This window comes from Ciconia boyciana, chromosome 36 (assembly GCF_034638445.1).
Source record: "Ciconia boyciana chromosome 36, ASM3463844v1, whole genome shotgun sequence".
Taxonomy (NCBI): Eukaryota; Metazoa; Chordata; class Aves; order Ciconiiformes; family Ciconiidae; genus Ciconia; species Ciconia boyciana.
Genome location: NC_132969.1, coordinates 1 through 16,167, shown reverse-complemented (window position 1 = coordinate 16,167; position 16,167 = coordinate 1). Strand labels below are relative to the sequence as shown.

At 64.6% G+C, this 16,167-nt stretch overlaps 1 protein-coding gene across 1 annotated transcript; it reads left to right on the top strand.

The window, feature by feature from the left end:
• Positions 1-2,451: 2,451 nt before the first annotated feature.
• TLCD3B (TLC domain containing 3B) lies at positions 2,452-8,772 on the top strand. The gene is made up of 5 exons (XM_072849112.1): positions 2,452-2,610; positions 4,542-4,625; positions 5,397-5,616; positions 7,744-7,839; positions 8,493-8,772. The coding sequence occupies exons 1-5, from the start codon at positions 2,486-2,488 to the stop codon at positions 8,766-8,768; spliced, it is 801 nt and encodes a 266-aa protein (XP_072705213.1). The 5' UTR covers positions 2,452-2,485; the 3' UTR covers positions 8,769-8,772.
• The last annotated feature ends 7,395 nt before the right edge of the window (positions 8,773-16,167 follow it).

Sequence of the window (16,167 nt, the reverse complement as noted above, 5' to 3'; positions counted from 1 at the left end):
TTTTTCACCCCCAAATCTGCCCTTTTCGCCTCAAATTCTGACCCTTTCACCCCAAAATCTGACCCCACCCCCAAATCTGCCCCTTTCACCCCCAAACCTGCCTTTTTCACCTGAAAATTTCACCCCCACTCCCAAATCTCCCTTTTCACCCCCAAATCAGCCCCCACTCCCCCAAATCTGCCCCTTTTACCTCAGAATTTCCCCCACACCCCCAAATCTGCCCTCTTCACCCCAAATCTCCCCCAAGCCCCCAAATCTGCCTTTTTACCTCAAAACGGCCTTTTTAACCTCAAAATCACCCCCTTTCCCCTCACAACCCTCCCCCCCCCCAAACCCGCTCCTTTTCACCCCAAAATCCGGCGCCCCCTCCCCCCTCCCCCCACCTGGTCGCGGGGAGCGGCGGGGCGCGCGGGACGGGGGCGGGGCCGGCCGCGCCGTGACGTCAGCGCCCCCACCGCGGGGCGGGGCCTTAAAGGGGCAACGGCGCGCTGAGTCACGGTGGGGCTCACTCGGGTTTTGGGGTGCTCCGGGCAGGGGGGGTTTAGGGTTCCCAGGGGGATTTCGGGGTGTCGGGAGGAAGTCAAGCGCCCTTGGGAGTTTTGGGGTGCCGAAGGGGGGATTGAGGGGGTTTGGGGTCCACGAGGGATATTGGGGTGCAAGGGAGGTGCGGAGGGGTTTTGGGGTGCCGGGGGTACTGAGGTGGGGGAGGCCCGGGGGATCCAAGAGGATTTTGGGGTGCGGGGGGTGGGGGCGAGGAGGGTTTTGGGGTGCTCCGGGGGTATTGGTGTGCCCGGTGGGGTCCCCGAGTGATTTTGGGGTGCGGGGGGTGTCCAGGGGGTTTTGGGGTGCAGGGAGGTGTTGCAGGACCCGGGGAGCAATTTGGGGGGCGAGGGGATATTGGGGTGCAGGGAGGGGGGTCCGGGCACCGGGGTGGGGGTTTTGGGGTGCGGGGGGTCCCCCAAAACCACTCACCGTGGGGTGTCCAGGGGCGGCGCTGGGGGTGCCGGGGCTCCCCCCTTATATAGGGGCTCCCCGGGGGGGAGGGTCCCCCCTTTCCTGACCTTCTCGGGTGACCTCTGCCCTTTCGGCCGCCAAAAATAACCCCCGCCCTCCCCCACCTCCCTCCGGGCGGGGGAGGGAAAGAGCGCACCCCCCTTAGGGGCCCCCTTGCTCGCAAGGATCCCCTCCCGTTTAGGGACCCCCATCATTTTGGGGACCCCCGGCTGTTTTGGGGACCCCCTTCTTTTGCCCCCTCTTTGCCCCTCCTCCCCTTTGCCCCCCATTTGGGGGCCCCTTTTGCCCCCCATTTTTGGCCCCTCCCCCGGCCGGTTTTGCCCCCCTTTTAGCCCCTCCCCCCCCGTTTTGGGGGCTCCCCCACCGTTTTGGGGGCACCCATTGCCCCGGGCAGGTGGGGGGCGGTCGCCGTGGCAACGGGGGTCACACCCCCGTCGCCATGGTAACGCGGGGGGGGGGGGGGAGCTGGTGGTTCCCAGGGCACCGCCCCCCCCCCCCGTGGGGCTGGGAGACCCCCAAGGTGGGGTGCAGGGAGGGGGCGGAGCTTAGTGAGGGGCGGGGCTTGGGCCGGGCGGTGTTGCCCCGCCCAATCGAAGGGTGGAGCTTAATGAGGGGCGGGGCTTTGGCAGGGCAAGGGAGTTATGCTGCAGGAGGCGGGGCTTGGGGGGGTGTAGGACAGTACGCCCCGCCCACCTGCCGGAAGGGGCGGGGTTGTAGCAGTGGGCGGGGCTTAGTGAACGACAGGGGCGCGAGGGGCGGGGTTACCCAGGGGAGAGCGCAATGTGCCCTCATCCATGTTCATAAAGCACTCATTAATATTCATAAGCTTTGCAGCGCATATTTAATGACCCACGTGCTAATTAGCCTTAAGAATCACCCGGCACAGAGCCGAGCTCCGCCCACCTCATTAATATTCAAAACGCCGGTCGGGAGGCCCCGGCGCGCGCACGCGCGGTTGTCGCGGCAACGCCCCCGCCCCCCCCACCGCAGTGCGGTCCCCATGGCAACCCCCGCCGCGGGTTTCTATTGGCGGGCAGCGGAAAGACCCCGCCCCACGAGAACCCGCCCTCCTCGGCCAATCGGCGCGGCCCGCGCCTGCCCCGCTCTGCCCGGCAACGCGCCCGCTCCGCCTTTGTCTATTGGCTGCCAATCAGACGGCGCGACGGCGCATGCGCGGTGCGCCTTCCCGCGTCGCCGTGGCGACGCGGCGGCCTGAGGTGGGGGGCGTAGGCAAATGTATGCAAATGAAGGGGGCGGGCCTGCCGGCTCCTGCTGAATATGCATGAGCCCGGGGGAAGGCGAGAGGCCCGCCCGTTTGCCGGTGAGATGCAAACGTATGCAAATGAGGGGAGGGGCGGGCTGAGGAGGGCGGGGGCAGGAGGGCCCTCCAGGCCCGGCCCCCCACCCTCCCCCGGCCCTGCCCCCAGCCCTGCCCCGGCCCCGCCCCGGCCCCGCCCGCCGCGCGGTCCCCATGGCCCCCCCCGGGGCGGCGCTGGCCGCCGGGCTCCTCTTCTTCCCCGGGCTCTTCCTGCTGGCCAAGGCCGCGCTGCGCCGGCTGCGCTGCCCCGAGCCCCACGCAGCCATCGTGGCCGCCAGGTACCGGAGCGGGCCGGGGGGACGGGAGGGGACCGGGAGGGGACGGGGATGGGGAGGGGATGGGGACAGGGACAGGGATGGGGACAGGGATGGGGAGGGGACGGGCATGGGGACCGGGAGGAGGGGAGGGATGGGGAGGGGATGGGGACAGGGACAGGACGGGGAGGGGGACAGGGACAGGGAGGGGACAAGGAGGGGACAGCGAGGGGATGGGGACAGGGACAGGGATGGGGAGGGGACCGGGACGGGGACAGGGATGGGGATGGGGAGGGGACGGGGACAGGGATGGGGATGGGGAGGGGACGGGGACAGGGATGGGGAGAGGACAGGGATGGGGACAGGGACAGGGAGGGGACAAGGAGGGGACAGCGATGGGGAGGGGACAGGGAGGGGATGGGGACAGGGACAGGACAGGGACAGGGATGGGGACAGGGAGGGGATGGGGACAGGGATGGGGAGGGATGGGGACAAGGAGGGGACAGGGAGGGGGTGGATGGGGACAGGGGTGAGGATGGGGAGGGGACAGGGACGGGGAGGGGACAGGGATGAATGGGGGGACAGGGGTGGGGACAGGGGTGGGGACAGGGGTGGGGACAGGGGAGGATGTGGCCCAAGGACAGGGACAGGGTGGGGATGGGGACGAGGAGGGGGACAGGGCTGGGACAGGGAGGGCATGGGGACAAGGACACTGCGGGGACAGGGGTGGATGTGGCCCAAGGACAGGGCCGGGACAGGGAGGGAGCAGGGAGGGCGGAAGGGTGGGGACAGTTGGGGACAAGGACACCGCAGGGAGGGGACAGGGATGGGGACAGGACAGGGATGGGGACAGGACAGGGACAGGGTGGCACTGGGAGGGGACAGGGGGGACAGGGATGGGGACAGGACAGGGACAGGGTGGCACTGGGAGGGGGACGGGGGGGGACAGGGATGGATGTGGCACAGGGACACTGTGGGGACGGGGACAGCATGGGGACAGGGAGGGGACAGGGATGGGGACAGGACAGGGATGGGGACAGGACAGGGACAGGGTGGCACTGGGAGGGGGATGGGGGGACAGGGATGGGGACAGGACAGGGACAGGGTGGCACTGGGAGGGGACAGGGGGGGACAGGGATGGGGACAGGACAGGGACAGGGTGGCACTGGGAGGGGGACGGGGGGGGACAGGGATGGGGACAGGACAGGGACAGGGTGGCACTGGGAGGGGGACGGGGGGGGACAGGGATGGCGCGGGGACAAGGACAACCTGAGGACAGGGATTAGCGTGGCACATGGACGGTGACGGTGGCAGCATGGGGACGGGGACAAGGACGGCTTAGGGACAGGGACAGAGGTGGCACGGGGTGGGGACACCGCGGGGACATCATGGCGGGGACAGGGGGAGGGTGTGGCGGGGGCTGCCCCCCCTCTGTCCCCCCCTCTGTCCCCCCGTGTCCCCACGTCCTCACGTGGCCCATCCGTGGCCCCTGTCCCCCCGTGTCCCCGCCGTGTCCCCATGTCCTCGTGTCCCCTCTGTCCCCCCGTGTCCCCCTGTCCCCCGTGTCCCCTGTCCTCACGTGTCCCCCGTGTCCCCTGTCCCCCGTGTCCCCATGTCCTCATGTCCCCCTGTCCCCCGTGTCCCCTGTCCCCCATCCCCCCGTGTCCCCTGTCCCCCCGTGTCCCCTGTCCCCCCGTGTCCCCATGTCCTCATGTCCCCCTGTCCCCCGTGTCCCCTGTCCCCCATCCCCCCGTGTCCCCGTGTCCCCCGTGTCCCCTGTCCCCCTGTGTCCCCCTGTCCTCACGTCCCCCGTGTCCCCCTGTCCCCCATCCCCCCGTGTCCCCCTGTCCCCCGTGTCCCCTGTCCCCCGTGTCCCCCTGTCCCTGTCCCCCCGTGTCCCCTGTCCCCCATGTCCCCCCGTGTCCCCTGTCCCCCGTGTCCCCCCATGTCCCCAGGCTGGTGTCCTCGGTGCAGGCGGTGATGGCCTCCACGGCCGGGTACATCATCTCCTCCTCCTGCCACCACGTCATCGATGACCAGTGAGTGCCCCGGCACCCACGGGTGACGCTGAACCCGCCGCACCCGTGGGTGCCCCTCCAGCCCCATGGCAGCCCCACAGCGCCCGTGGGTGACCCCCGGCCCCACAGCTCCCCCCTCCATCACCCATGGGTGCCCCCCACAACCTCCCCCCCCAGCCCCACAGCACCCACGGGTGACCCCCGGCCCCACAGCTCCCCCCTCCATCACCCATGGGTGCCCCCCCGCTCCACAGCCCCCATAGCTGCCCCTGACCCTCAGCAACCCCCCAGCACCCATGGGTGCCCCCAGGTACCCCCTCCCCCGCAGCGAAGGGCAGCACCCGGACGCCTTGGGGGGTGGGGGGAGGGGCGGCCGCTTGGGCCCCTGGGAGGGGGGGAGGGGTGGGATTAAGCGGGAGCAGGGGCTCAGCCGGGATTAACCCGGGCGCGTGGGTGCCCTCGGGGGGAGCCAGGGGGGGCCTGGGTGCCCCGAGGGCGATGTCCGAGGGTCACCTGGGTCCCCCCAGGTTGGGGGTGACACCTGGGTGTCCCCCACCCCCACCCCACGGTTGGGTCCTCCGGACGTCTGCGTGTCCCCTCCCCCCTCCCCACCCCCACCCAAAGTTGGGTTCCTCAAGGTTCTCCGGACGCCTGGGTCCCCCGGTTGGGGTCCCCGAACTCCTGGGTCCCCCCAGTTGGGTCCCCCAAGGTCCCCTGGCCACCTGGGTGCCCCGAGGGGGTGTCACGGGGTTCCCGGGACACTTGGGTCACCGAATGCCACCCCTCCCCCAGGCACTGGCTGGCGGGGGCGTACCCCCAATTCGCCGTCCCCTACTTCATCTACGACGTCTACGCCATGTTCCTGTGTCACTGGCACCGGGGACGGGTGAAGGGACACGAGGTGGCACCTCCTCCGTCCATGAGAGCGGCTGCCGGCGCCTACCTGCGCAAGGACCTCCTGATGGTGCTCCACCACGCCGCCATGGTGCTCGTCTGCTTCCCCGTGGCCGCCGTGAGTGGGGACGGGGACGTGGGAGGGTTGGGGACACCTCGGGGACAAGGGAAAGGGCTGGGGACAGGGGGTTGGCTCAGGGACGTGGGACGGAGGGACGTCACCTTGGGATGGACGTGCTCATGGAGGTCCACCACGCCGCCGTGGTGCTCGTCTGCTTCCCCGTGGGCGCCGTGAGTGGGGACGGGGACGTGGGAGGGTTGGGGACACCTCGGGGACAAGGGAAAGGGCTGGGGACAGGGGGTTGGCTCAGGGACATGGAACGTCACCTTGGGATGGACGTGCTCATGGAGGTCCACCACGCCGCCATGGTGCTCGTCTGCTTCCCCGTGGCCGCCGTGAGTGGGGACGGGGACGTGGGAGGGTTGGGGACACCTCGGGGACAAGGGAAAGGGCTGGGGACACCTCGGGGACAAGGGAAAGGGCTGGGGACAGGGGGTTGGCTCAGGGACGTGGGACGGAGGGACGTCACCTTGGGATGGACGTGCTCATGGAGGTCCACCACGCCGCCGTGGTGCTCGTCTGCTTCCCCGTGGGCGCCGTGAGTGGGGACGGGGACGTGGGAGGGCTGGGGACACCTCGGGGACAAGGGAAAGGGCTGGGGACACCTCGGGGACAAGGGAAAGGGCTGGGGACAGAGGGTTGGCTCAGGGACGTGGGATGGACGTGCTCATGGAGGTCCACCACGCCGCCATGGTGCTCGTCTGCTTCCCCGTGGGCGCCGTGAGTGGGGACGGGGACGTGGGAGGGTTGGGGACACCTCGGGGACAAGGGAAAGGGCTGGGGACAGGGGGTTGGCTCAGGGACGTGGGATGGAGGGACATCACCTTGGGATGGACGTGCTCATGGAGGTCCACCACGCCGCCATGGTGCTCATCTGCTTCCCCGTGGCCGCCGTGAGTGGGGACGGGGACGTGGGAGGGCTGGGGACACCTCGGGGACAAGGGAAAGGGTTGGGGACACCTCGGGGACAAGGGAAAGGGCTGGGGACAGGGGGTTGGCTCAGGGACGTGGGACGGAGGGACGTCACCTTGGGATGGACGTGCTCATGGAGGTCCACCACGCCGCCGTGGTGCTCGTCTGCTTCCCCGTGGCCGCTGTGAGTGGGGACGGGGACGTGGGAGGGTTGGGGACACCTTGGGGACAAGGGAAAGGGCTGGGGACAGGGGGTTGGCTCAGGGACGTGGGATGGAGGGACGTCACCTTGGGATGGACGTGCTCATGGAGGTCCACCATAGCCCTATGGTGCTTGTTGACTTGCCCATGACTGTGGGGATGGAGATGGGGACATAGGAACATTTGGGGACAGTGGGATGGGTTGGGGACACTTGGGGATGTGGGATGGAGAGACATCACCTTGGGATGGACGTCCTCATGAAGGTCCACCACACCACCATGGTGCTCATTGGCTTTCCTGTGGCCATGGAGAATGGGGATAGGGACATGGGATGGTTGGGGACACCACAGGGATGTGTTGACATGGAGTTGGCTCAGGGCTGTGGGGTGGAGGAACATGGTCTTGGGATGGACGTGGTTATGGAGGACCACCACACCACCACGGTGCTTGTTTGCTTCCCCATGACCACGGGGAATGGAAAGAGGGACATGGGATGGTTGGGGACACCCTGGGGACACCGGGATGTGTTGGGGACATCGGGTTGGCTCAGGGACATGGGATGGAGGAACATGGTCTTGGGATGGACGTGGTTATGGAGGGCCACCACACCACCACGGTGCTTGCTGACTCCTCGATGGCCGTGCGGACAGGGACATGGGGACACTTGGGGACAATGGGATGGGCTGGGGACACCTGGGGATATGGGGTGGAGGAACATGGTCTTGGGATGGACGTGGTTATGGAGGGCCACCACACCACCACGGTGCCTGCTGGCTTCCCCGTAGCCATGGAGAGCGGGAGTGGAGACGGGGTCCCCTTGGGGACACCTTGGGGACATGGGGACACCTCAGGGACACCTCAGGGACACGGGGACACCCTGGGGACAGGGAGATGGGGACAGCCCAGGTTGTGTCCTTGTGTGACCTGGGTGTCCTCGTGTGACCCCATCCCCTTGTGCCTCCCCCCGTGTCCCCCCCGTGTCCCCACGTGTCCCCCCCGTGTCCCCCCAGCTGTGGCGCCAGGGGAAGGGCGACTTCTTCTTGGGGTGTCTTCTGATGGCCGAGCTCAGCACCCCCTTCGTCTGCCTCGGCAAGGTCCTCATCCTGGTGAGTCCGGATACCTGGGTCCCCCCGCGGGCCACCAACCCCATGGGCCACCAACCTCTGGGTCTCCAGGAGGACATCTTGGGTGGCCATGGGTCCCCAAACCCCTGGGGTCCCCAGGAGAACATCTCAGGTGGCCATGGGTCCCTCAACCCCTGGGTAGATGTGGGGTGCCCATGGGTCCCTCAACCCCTGGGGTCCCCAGGAGAACATCTCAGGTGGCCATGGGTCCATCAACCCCTGGGTAGATGTGGGGTGGCCATGGGTCCTCCAACCCCTGGTGTCCCCAGGAGAACATCTCAGGTGTCCCTGGGTCCTCCAACCCCTGGTGTCCCCAGGAGAACATCTCAGGTGTCCCTGGGTCCTCCAACCCCTGGTGTCCCCAGGAGAACATCTCAGGTGCCCATGGGTCCCTCAACCCTTGGGTAGATGTGGGGTGTCCCTGGGTCCCTCAACCCCTGGGGTCCCCATACAGACGTCAGGTGCCCACGTGTCCCCAACCCTGGTGTCCCCAGAAGAACATCTCAGGTGTCCCTGAGTCCCTCAACCCCTGGTGTCCCCAGAACATCTCAGGTGCCCATGGGTCCCTCAACCCCCCCCCCAGCTCCCCAAGCCCAGGTCCTCCCTCACCCCCCTCTTTCTCCCCTCCCCGCCAGTACCAGCGCCAGCACACGGCTCTCCACAAGCTCAACGGGGTGGCCCTGCTGGTGACCTTCCTCCTCTGCCGCGTCCTCCTCTTCCCCTACCTCTACTGGGCCTACGGGCGCCAGCGGGGGCTGCCGCTGCTGCGGGTGCCGGCCGCCCTGCCCCCCGCCTACAACGCCGCCGCCGCCGCCCTCCTGGCCCCCCAGCTCTACTGGTTCGCCCTCATCTGCCGGGGGGCCTGGCGCCTCTTCCGCGCCCCTCCCCCCGCCCCCCCGCCAGCCCCCTGAGCCCCGCAGGCCCCCCCAGCACCCTGGAGATGTCGGGGAGGGGAAGGGGGGAATGTGGGAGGGGGCTGAGAAGCTGTGGGGCAGGCTGGGGGTTCTGTGGGGTCTCTGTGGGGCACCCTGGGGTCTCTGTGGGGCAGCCTGGGGGCTCTGTGGGGCAGCCTGGGGGCTCTGTGGGGTCTCTGTGGGGCAGCCTGGGGGCTCTGTGGGGCACTGTGGGGTCTCTATGGGGCAGCCTGGGGGCAGCCTGGGGTCTCTGTGGGGCAGCCTGGGGTCTCTATGGGGCAGCCTGGGGGCTCTGTGGGGCACCCTGGGGGCTCTATGGGGTCCCTATGGGGCAGCCTGGGGTCTCTGTGGGGCAGCCTGGGAGGTCCTGGGGTCCCTATGGGGCACTGTGGGGTCTCTATGGGGCACCCTGTGTTCCCTATGGGGCAGCCTGGGGGCTCTGTGGGGTCTCTGTGGGGCAGCCTGGGGTCTCTACGGGGTCCCTATGTGGCACTCTGGGGTCTCTCTGGGGTCTCTATGGGGCACCCTGGGGGGTCCTGGGGTCTCTAGGGGGCACCCGGGGGTCTCTAGGGGGCAGCCTGGGTTCCCTATGGGGCACCCTGGAGGGTCCTGGCGTCCCTATGGGGCACCCAGTGTTCCCTATGGGGCACCCTGGGGTCTCTATGGGGCACCCTGGAAGGTCCTGGGGTCTCTGTGGGGCACCCTGGGGTCTCTGTGGGGTCCCTATGGGGCACTCTGGGGTCTCTATGGGGCACCCTGGGGTCTCTACGGGTCCCTATGGGGCACTCTGGGGTCTCTATGGGGTCTCTGTGGGGGCACCCTGGGGTCTCTGTGGGGCAGCCTGGGGTCTCTACGGGGTCCCTATGGGGCACTCTGGGGTCTCTATGGGGTCTCTATGGGGGCACCCTGGGGGTCCTGGGGTCTCTATGGGGCAACCTGGGGTCTCTATGGGGCACCCTGGAAGGTCCTGGGGTCCCTGTGGGGCACCCTGGGGTCTCTATGGGGCACCCCGGGGTCCCTATGGGGTCCCTATGGGGCACTCTGGGGTCTCTATGGGGCACCCCGGGGTCCCTATGGGGTCCCTATGGGGCACTCTGGGGTCTCTATGGGGCACCCCGGGGTCCCTATGGGGTCCCTATGGGGCACCCTGGGGTCCCCGTGGCTCCCCCTGGCCGTGGCCCCACCCCCCCGCCCCCTCCCCCCTCCGGGCCCTGGGGACCCCACGGCTGGGGTGGGGCTGGCACCGTCCCCGGGGGTCCCAGGGTGGGGGGTCCCAGGGTGGGGGGTCCCAGGGTGGGGGTCCCAGGGTGGGGGCCCCCCCAGGGGTCCCCGTCCCCTCCCCCGCCGCTGCGCCCACATTAAAGATCGTTGGGGACGTCCCGGCCTCCTGCTTGGGGGGGAGGGGCAGCGCCGGGGACCCCGCGACGTCACCCCCAGTAGGGACCGGGCCCCTCCCAGTGCAAACTGGACCCCTGGCCCCAGTCCCAGTAAGGACTGGGACCCCCCAGTTCCCTCCCAGTACAGACTGGGCCCTCTCCCAGTACAGACTGGATCCATTCAACACTTCCCAGTACAGACTGGGCCCCCTCCCAGTACAGAGTGGATCCCCCAGTTCCCTCCCAGTACAGACTGGGCCCTTTCCAGTCCAAACTGGATCCCCCAGTTCCCTCCCAGTACAGACTGGGCCCCCTCCCAGTACAGAGTGGATCCATTCAACACTTCCCAGTAAGGACTGGGCCCCCTCCCAGTACAGAGTGGATCCCCCAGTTCCCTCCCAGTACAGACTGGGCCCCCTCCCAGTCCAAACTGGATCCCCCAGTTCCCTCCCAGTAAGGACTGGGCCCCCTCCCAGTACAGAGTGGATCCCCCAGTTCCCTCCCAGTACAGACTGGGCCCCCTCCCAGTCCAAACTGGATCCCCCAGTTCCCTCCCAGTACAGACTGGGCCCCGTCCCAGTACAGAGTGGATCCCCAGTTCCCTCCCAGTACAGACTGGGCCCCCTCCCAGTACAGACTGGATCCATTCAACACTTCCCAGTACAGACTGGGCCCTCTCCCAGTCCAAACTGGACACCCGATACCCCCCCACTACAGACTGGGCCCCTCCCAGTACAGAGTGGATCCCCAGTTCCCTCCCAGTACAGACTGGGCCCCTCCCAGTCCAAACTGGATCCCCCAGTTCCCTCCCAGTAAGGACTGGGCCCCCTCCCAGTACAGAGTGGATCCCCCAGTTCCCTCCCAGTACAGACCGGGCCCCCTCCCAGTCCAAACTGGATCCCCCAGTTCCCTCCCAGTACAGACTGGGCCCCCTCCCAGTCCAAACTGGATCCCCCAGTTCCCTCCCAGTAAGGACCTGATCCATTCAACAGTTCCCAGTACAGACTGGGCCCTCTCCCAGTCCAAACTGGATCCCCTAATCCCCTCCCAGTACAGACTGGGCTCTTCCCAGTACAGACTGGATCCCCTAATCCCCTCCCAGTCCATACTGGGCCCCTCCCAGTCCAAACTGGATCCCCTAATCCCCTCCCAGTACAGACTGGGCTCTTCCCAGTACAGACTGGATCCCCTAATCCCCTCCCAGTCCATACTGGGCCCCTCCCAGTCCAAACTGGATCCCCTAATCCCCTCCCAGTACAGACTGGACCCCCTCCCAGTCCAAACTGGATCCCCTAATCCCCTCCCAGTCCAGACTGGGCCCCCTCCCAGTCCAAACTGGATCCGCTAATCCCCTCCCAGTACAGACTGGGCCCCTCCCAGTACAGAGTGGATCCCCTAATCCCCTCCCAGTACAGACTGGGCCGTCTCCCAGTCCAAACTGGATCCCCTAATCCCCTCCCAGTACAGACTGGGCCCCCTCCCAGTCCAAACTGGATCCCCTAATCCTCCCAGTACAGACTGGGCTCTTCCCAGTACAGACTGGATCCCCTAATCCTCCCAGTCCATACTGGGCCCCTCCCAGTCCAAACTGGATCCCCTAATCCCCTCCCAGTACAGACTGGGCCCTTCCCAATCCAAACTGGATCCCCCGATTCCCTCCCAGTAAGGACTGGATCCATTCAACAGTTCCCAGTACAGACTGGGCCCCCTCCCAGTCCAAACTGGATCCCCTAATCCCCTCCCAGTCCATACTGGGCCCCCTCCCAGTCCAAACTGGATCCCCTAATGCCCTCCCAGTACAGACTGGGCCCCTCCCAGTCCAAACTGGATCCCCTAATCCCCTCCCAGTACAGACTGCGCCCCCTCCCAGTACAGAGTGGATCCCCTAATCCCCTCCCAGTACAGACTGGGCCCCTCCCAGTCCAAACTGGATCCCCTAATCCCCTCCCAGTACAGACTGGGCCCCTCCCAGTCCAAACTGGATCCCCAGTTCCCTCCCAGTAAGGACTGGGCCCCTCCCAGTCCAAACTGGATCCCCTAATCCCCTCCCAGTCCATACTGGGCCCCTCCCCGTCCAAACTGGATCCCCGATTCCCTCCCAGTACACACTGGGCCCTTCCCAGTCCAAGGCGGATCCCTTAAACCCCTCCCAGTACAGACTGGGCCTCTTCCCAGTACAGACTGGATCCCCTGATCCCCTCCCAGTCCGTACTGGGCACCCTCCCAGTCCAAACTGGATCCCCTAATCCCCTCCCAGTCCATACTGGGCCCCTCCCAGTCCAAACTGGATCCCCCAATTCCTTCCCAGTAAGGACTGGATCCATCAACAGTTCCCAGTACAGACTGGGCCCCTCCCAGTCCAAACTGGGCCAACTCCGCCTGGGTGTGGGGCAGCCCCACCTCCCCCAGCACCTTCAGCCCTCGGGCGAGGCCCCTCCCCTCCCCGGTGGGAAGCCTCTGCCGGGGTCTTCTCCAGAGCGTGGGGGGCTCAAGGCTCCTCCTCCTCCCGTGCCTCCAGGTGGCCATGAGATCTCTAGAAGGTCTCAAGCCCAACCTTGGTCTCAAGCTCAACCTTGGTCTCAAGCCCAACCTTGGTCTCAAGCTCAACCTTGGCTGAGCAGAAGACCGCTCTGGTGGAGACATCCGAAGCCCTGAGATAGCTTCAAGGACAAACCCAAGAGGAACGAAGAGAGGTTGAAGGACTCAAGCTCAACCTTGGTCTCAAGCTCAACCTTGGTCTCAAGCCCAACCTTGGTCTCAGGCTCAACCTTGGTCTCAAGCCCAACCTTGGTCTCAAGCCCAACCTTGGGTGAGCAGAAGACCTCTCTGGTGGAGACATCTGAACCCTGAGATAGCTTCAAGGTCAAACCCAAGAGGACCGCAGAGAGGTTGAAGGTCTCAAGCTCAACCTTGGTCTCAAGCCCAACCTTGGTCTCAAGCCCATCCTTGGGTGAGCAGAAGACCGCTCTGGTGGAGACATCCAAAGCCCTGAGATAGCTTCAAGGTCAAATCCAAGAGGAACAGAGAGAGGTTGAAGGACTCAAGCTCAACCTTGGTTTCAAGCCCAACCTTGGCCTCAAGCTCAACCTTGGTCTCAAGCTCAACCTTGGGTGAGCAGAAGACCACTCTGGTGGAGACATCTGAACCCTGAGATAGCTTCAAGGTCAAAGCCAAGAGGAACGAATAGAGGTTGAAGGTCTCAAGCTCAACCTTGGTTTCAAGCCCAACCTTGGTCTCAAGCTCGACCTTGGTCTCAAGCCCAACCTTGGTCTCAAGCTCAACCTTGGGTGAGCAGAAGACCGCTCTGGTGGAGACATCCGAAGCCCTGAGATAGCTTCAAGGTCAAACCCAAGAGGAAGGAAGAGAGGTTGAAGGACTCAAGCTCAACCTTGGTCTCAAGCTCAACCTTGGTCTCAAGCCCAACCTTGGTCTCAAGCTCGACCTTGGTCTCAAGCCCAACCTTGGTCTCAAGTTCAACCTTGGGTGAGCAGAAGACCGCTCTGGTGGAGACATCTGAACCCTGAGATAGCTTCAAGGTCAAACCCAAGAGGAACGAAGAGAGGTTGAAGGACTCAAGCTCAACCTTGGTCTCAAGCTCAACCTTGGTCTCAAGCTCAACCTTGGGTGAGCAGAAGACCTCTCTGGTGGAGACATCTGAACCCTGAGATAGCTTCAAGGTCAAACCCAAGAGGACCGCAGAGAGGTTGAAGGTCTCAAGCTCAACCTTGGTCTCAAGCCCAACCTTGGTCTCAAGCCCATCCTTGGGTGAGCAGAAGACCGCTCTGGTGGAGACATCCAAAGCCCTGAGATAGCTTCAAGGTCAAATCCAAGAGGAACAGAGAGAGGTTGAAGGACTCAAGCTCAACCTTGGTCTCAAGCTCAACCTTGGTCTCAAGCTCAACCTTGGTTTCAAGCCCAACCTTGGCCTCAAGCTCAACCTTGGTCTCAAGCTCAACCTTGGGTGAGCAGAAGACCACTCTGGTGGAGACATCTGAACCCTGAGATAGCTTCAAGGTCAAAGCCAAGAGGAACGAATAGAGGTTGAAGGTCTCAAGCTCAACCTTGGTTTCAAGCCCAACCTTGGTCTCAAGCTCGACCTTGGTCTCAAGCCCAACCTTGGTCTCAAGCTCAACCTTGGGTGAGCAGAAGACCGCTCTGGTGGAGACATCCGAAGCCCTGAGATAGCTTCAAGGTCAAACCCAAGAGGAAGGAAGAGAGGTTGAAGGACTCAAGCTCAACCTTGGTCTCAAGCTCAACCTTGGTCTCAAGCCCAACCTTGGTCTCAAGCTCGACCTTGGTCTCAAGCCCAACCTTGGTCTCAAGTTCAACCTTGGGTGAGCAGAAGACCGCTCTGGTGGAGACATCTGAACCCTGAGATAGCTTCAAGGTCAAACCCAAGAGGAACGAAGAGAGGTTGAAGGACTCAAGCTCAACCTTGGTCTCAAGCTCAACCTTGGTCTCAAGCTCAACCTTGGGTGAGCAGAAGACCGCTCTGGTGGAGACATCCAAAGCCCTGAGATAGCTTCAAGGTCAAACCCAAGAGGAGTGGAGAGAGGTTGAAGGACTCAAGCTCATCCTTGGTCTCAAGCTCAACCTTGGGTGAGCAGAAGACCGCTCTGGTGGAGACATCTGAACCCTGAGATAGCTTCAAGGTCAAACCCAAGAGGAACGGAGAGAGGTTGAAGGTGCTGGAGATCATCTGGTCAAAGCCCACCTTAGAGTGGAGACACCCCTAGAGGTACCCAACATTCCTGGAGAATGCACCCCAAGAAAGTCTTTAGCTCTCCTGGTGGCCAGCCTGGTGACCATGGTTGGGATCATGGTGGTTACTCAGAAGAACCCTGCCCTGGAGAACGTCTTCTTCTCACTGGCAAACTGGTAATGGGCTGAGGAGAAGGCTGAGGTTCTCAAGAACTTCTTGGCCTCAGTCATCACTGGCAACCTCTTGTCCCACACCTCCGGAGCGGATGGACCTCAAGAGAAGATCCTTCTTCTCTAAACTGGAGACACCTGGACTCGATGGGTGGACCGTTTGGTGGATGAGGAATTGGTTGGGTGTTCGCGTCCAGAGGGTAGTGGTCAAGGGCTCAATGTCCAGATGGAGATCAGTGATGAGTGGTGTCCCTCAGGGGTCAGTTTTGGGACCACTGCTGGTTAATGTCTTCATCAATGACGTAGAGGGGGGGCTCGAGTGGACCCTCAGCAAGTTTGCAGATGCCACCAAGCCGCGTGGTGCGGTTGACGCGCCCGAGGGACGGGACGCCATCGAGGGAGACCTGGAGAAGCTCCAGAAGCGGGTCCGTGTGAACCTCACGAGGTTCAACAAGGCCAAGGGCAGGGTCCTACACCTGGGTTGGGGCAACCCCCGGGATCAATCCAGGCTGGGGGATGAAGGGATGGAGAGCAGCCCTGCCGAGAAGGTCTTGGGGCCACCGGTGGATGAAAAGCTGGACACGAGCCGGCAACGTGCGCTCGTAGCCCACAGAGCCAACGTTCTCCTGGGCTGCTTGAGAAGAAGCGTGGCCGGCAGGGCGAGGGAGGTGGTTCCGCGCCTCTGCTCTGCTCCGGTGAGACCCGACCTGGAGCGCTGCGTCCAGTCTGGAGCCATCAGCATGGAGAGACATCAGGAAGGGCTTGGAGCTCTTGGTGCTGGGTCCAGAGGAGGCCGCAAAAATGATCAGAGGGATGGAACACCTCCGCTGTGAGGAACAGCTGAGAGGGTTGGGGTTGTTCGGCCTGGAGAAGAGGAGGCTCCGCGGAGACCTTCTCGTGGCCTTTCAGTTCTTCAAGGAGGCTGAGGTGAAAGATGGGGGGTGGACTGTAGTGGGGCCTGTCACGATACAACAATGGGTGAGGGTTTTAAGCTAAACGGGGGGAGATTCGGACCAGATATCAAGAAGAAATTTCTTACCATGAGGGTGGTGAAACCCTGGCCCAGGTTGCCCAGAGAGGTGGTCGATGCTGGAAACATTCGGTGGTCGATACTTCAACCCTGGAAACATTCAAGGTCAGGCTGGACG

Bases quoted from the DNA above. Each gene is read 5' to 3' on its own strand.
- TLCD3B (XM_072849112.1), top strand. From the start codon at position 2,486: ATGGCCCCCCCCGGGGCGGCGCTGGCCGCCGGGCTCCTCTTCTTCCCC. The intron at 5,617-7,743 runs GTGAGTGGGGAC...GTGTCCCCCCAG, and splicing joins TCTGCTTCCCCGTGGCCGCC to CTGTGGCGCCAGGGGAAGGG. The intron at 7,840-8,492 runs GTGAGTCCGGAT...CCTCCCCGCCAG, and splicing joins TCGGCAAGGTCCTCATCCTG to TACCAGCGCCAGCACACGGC.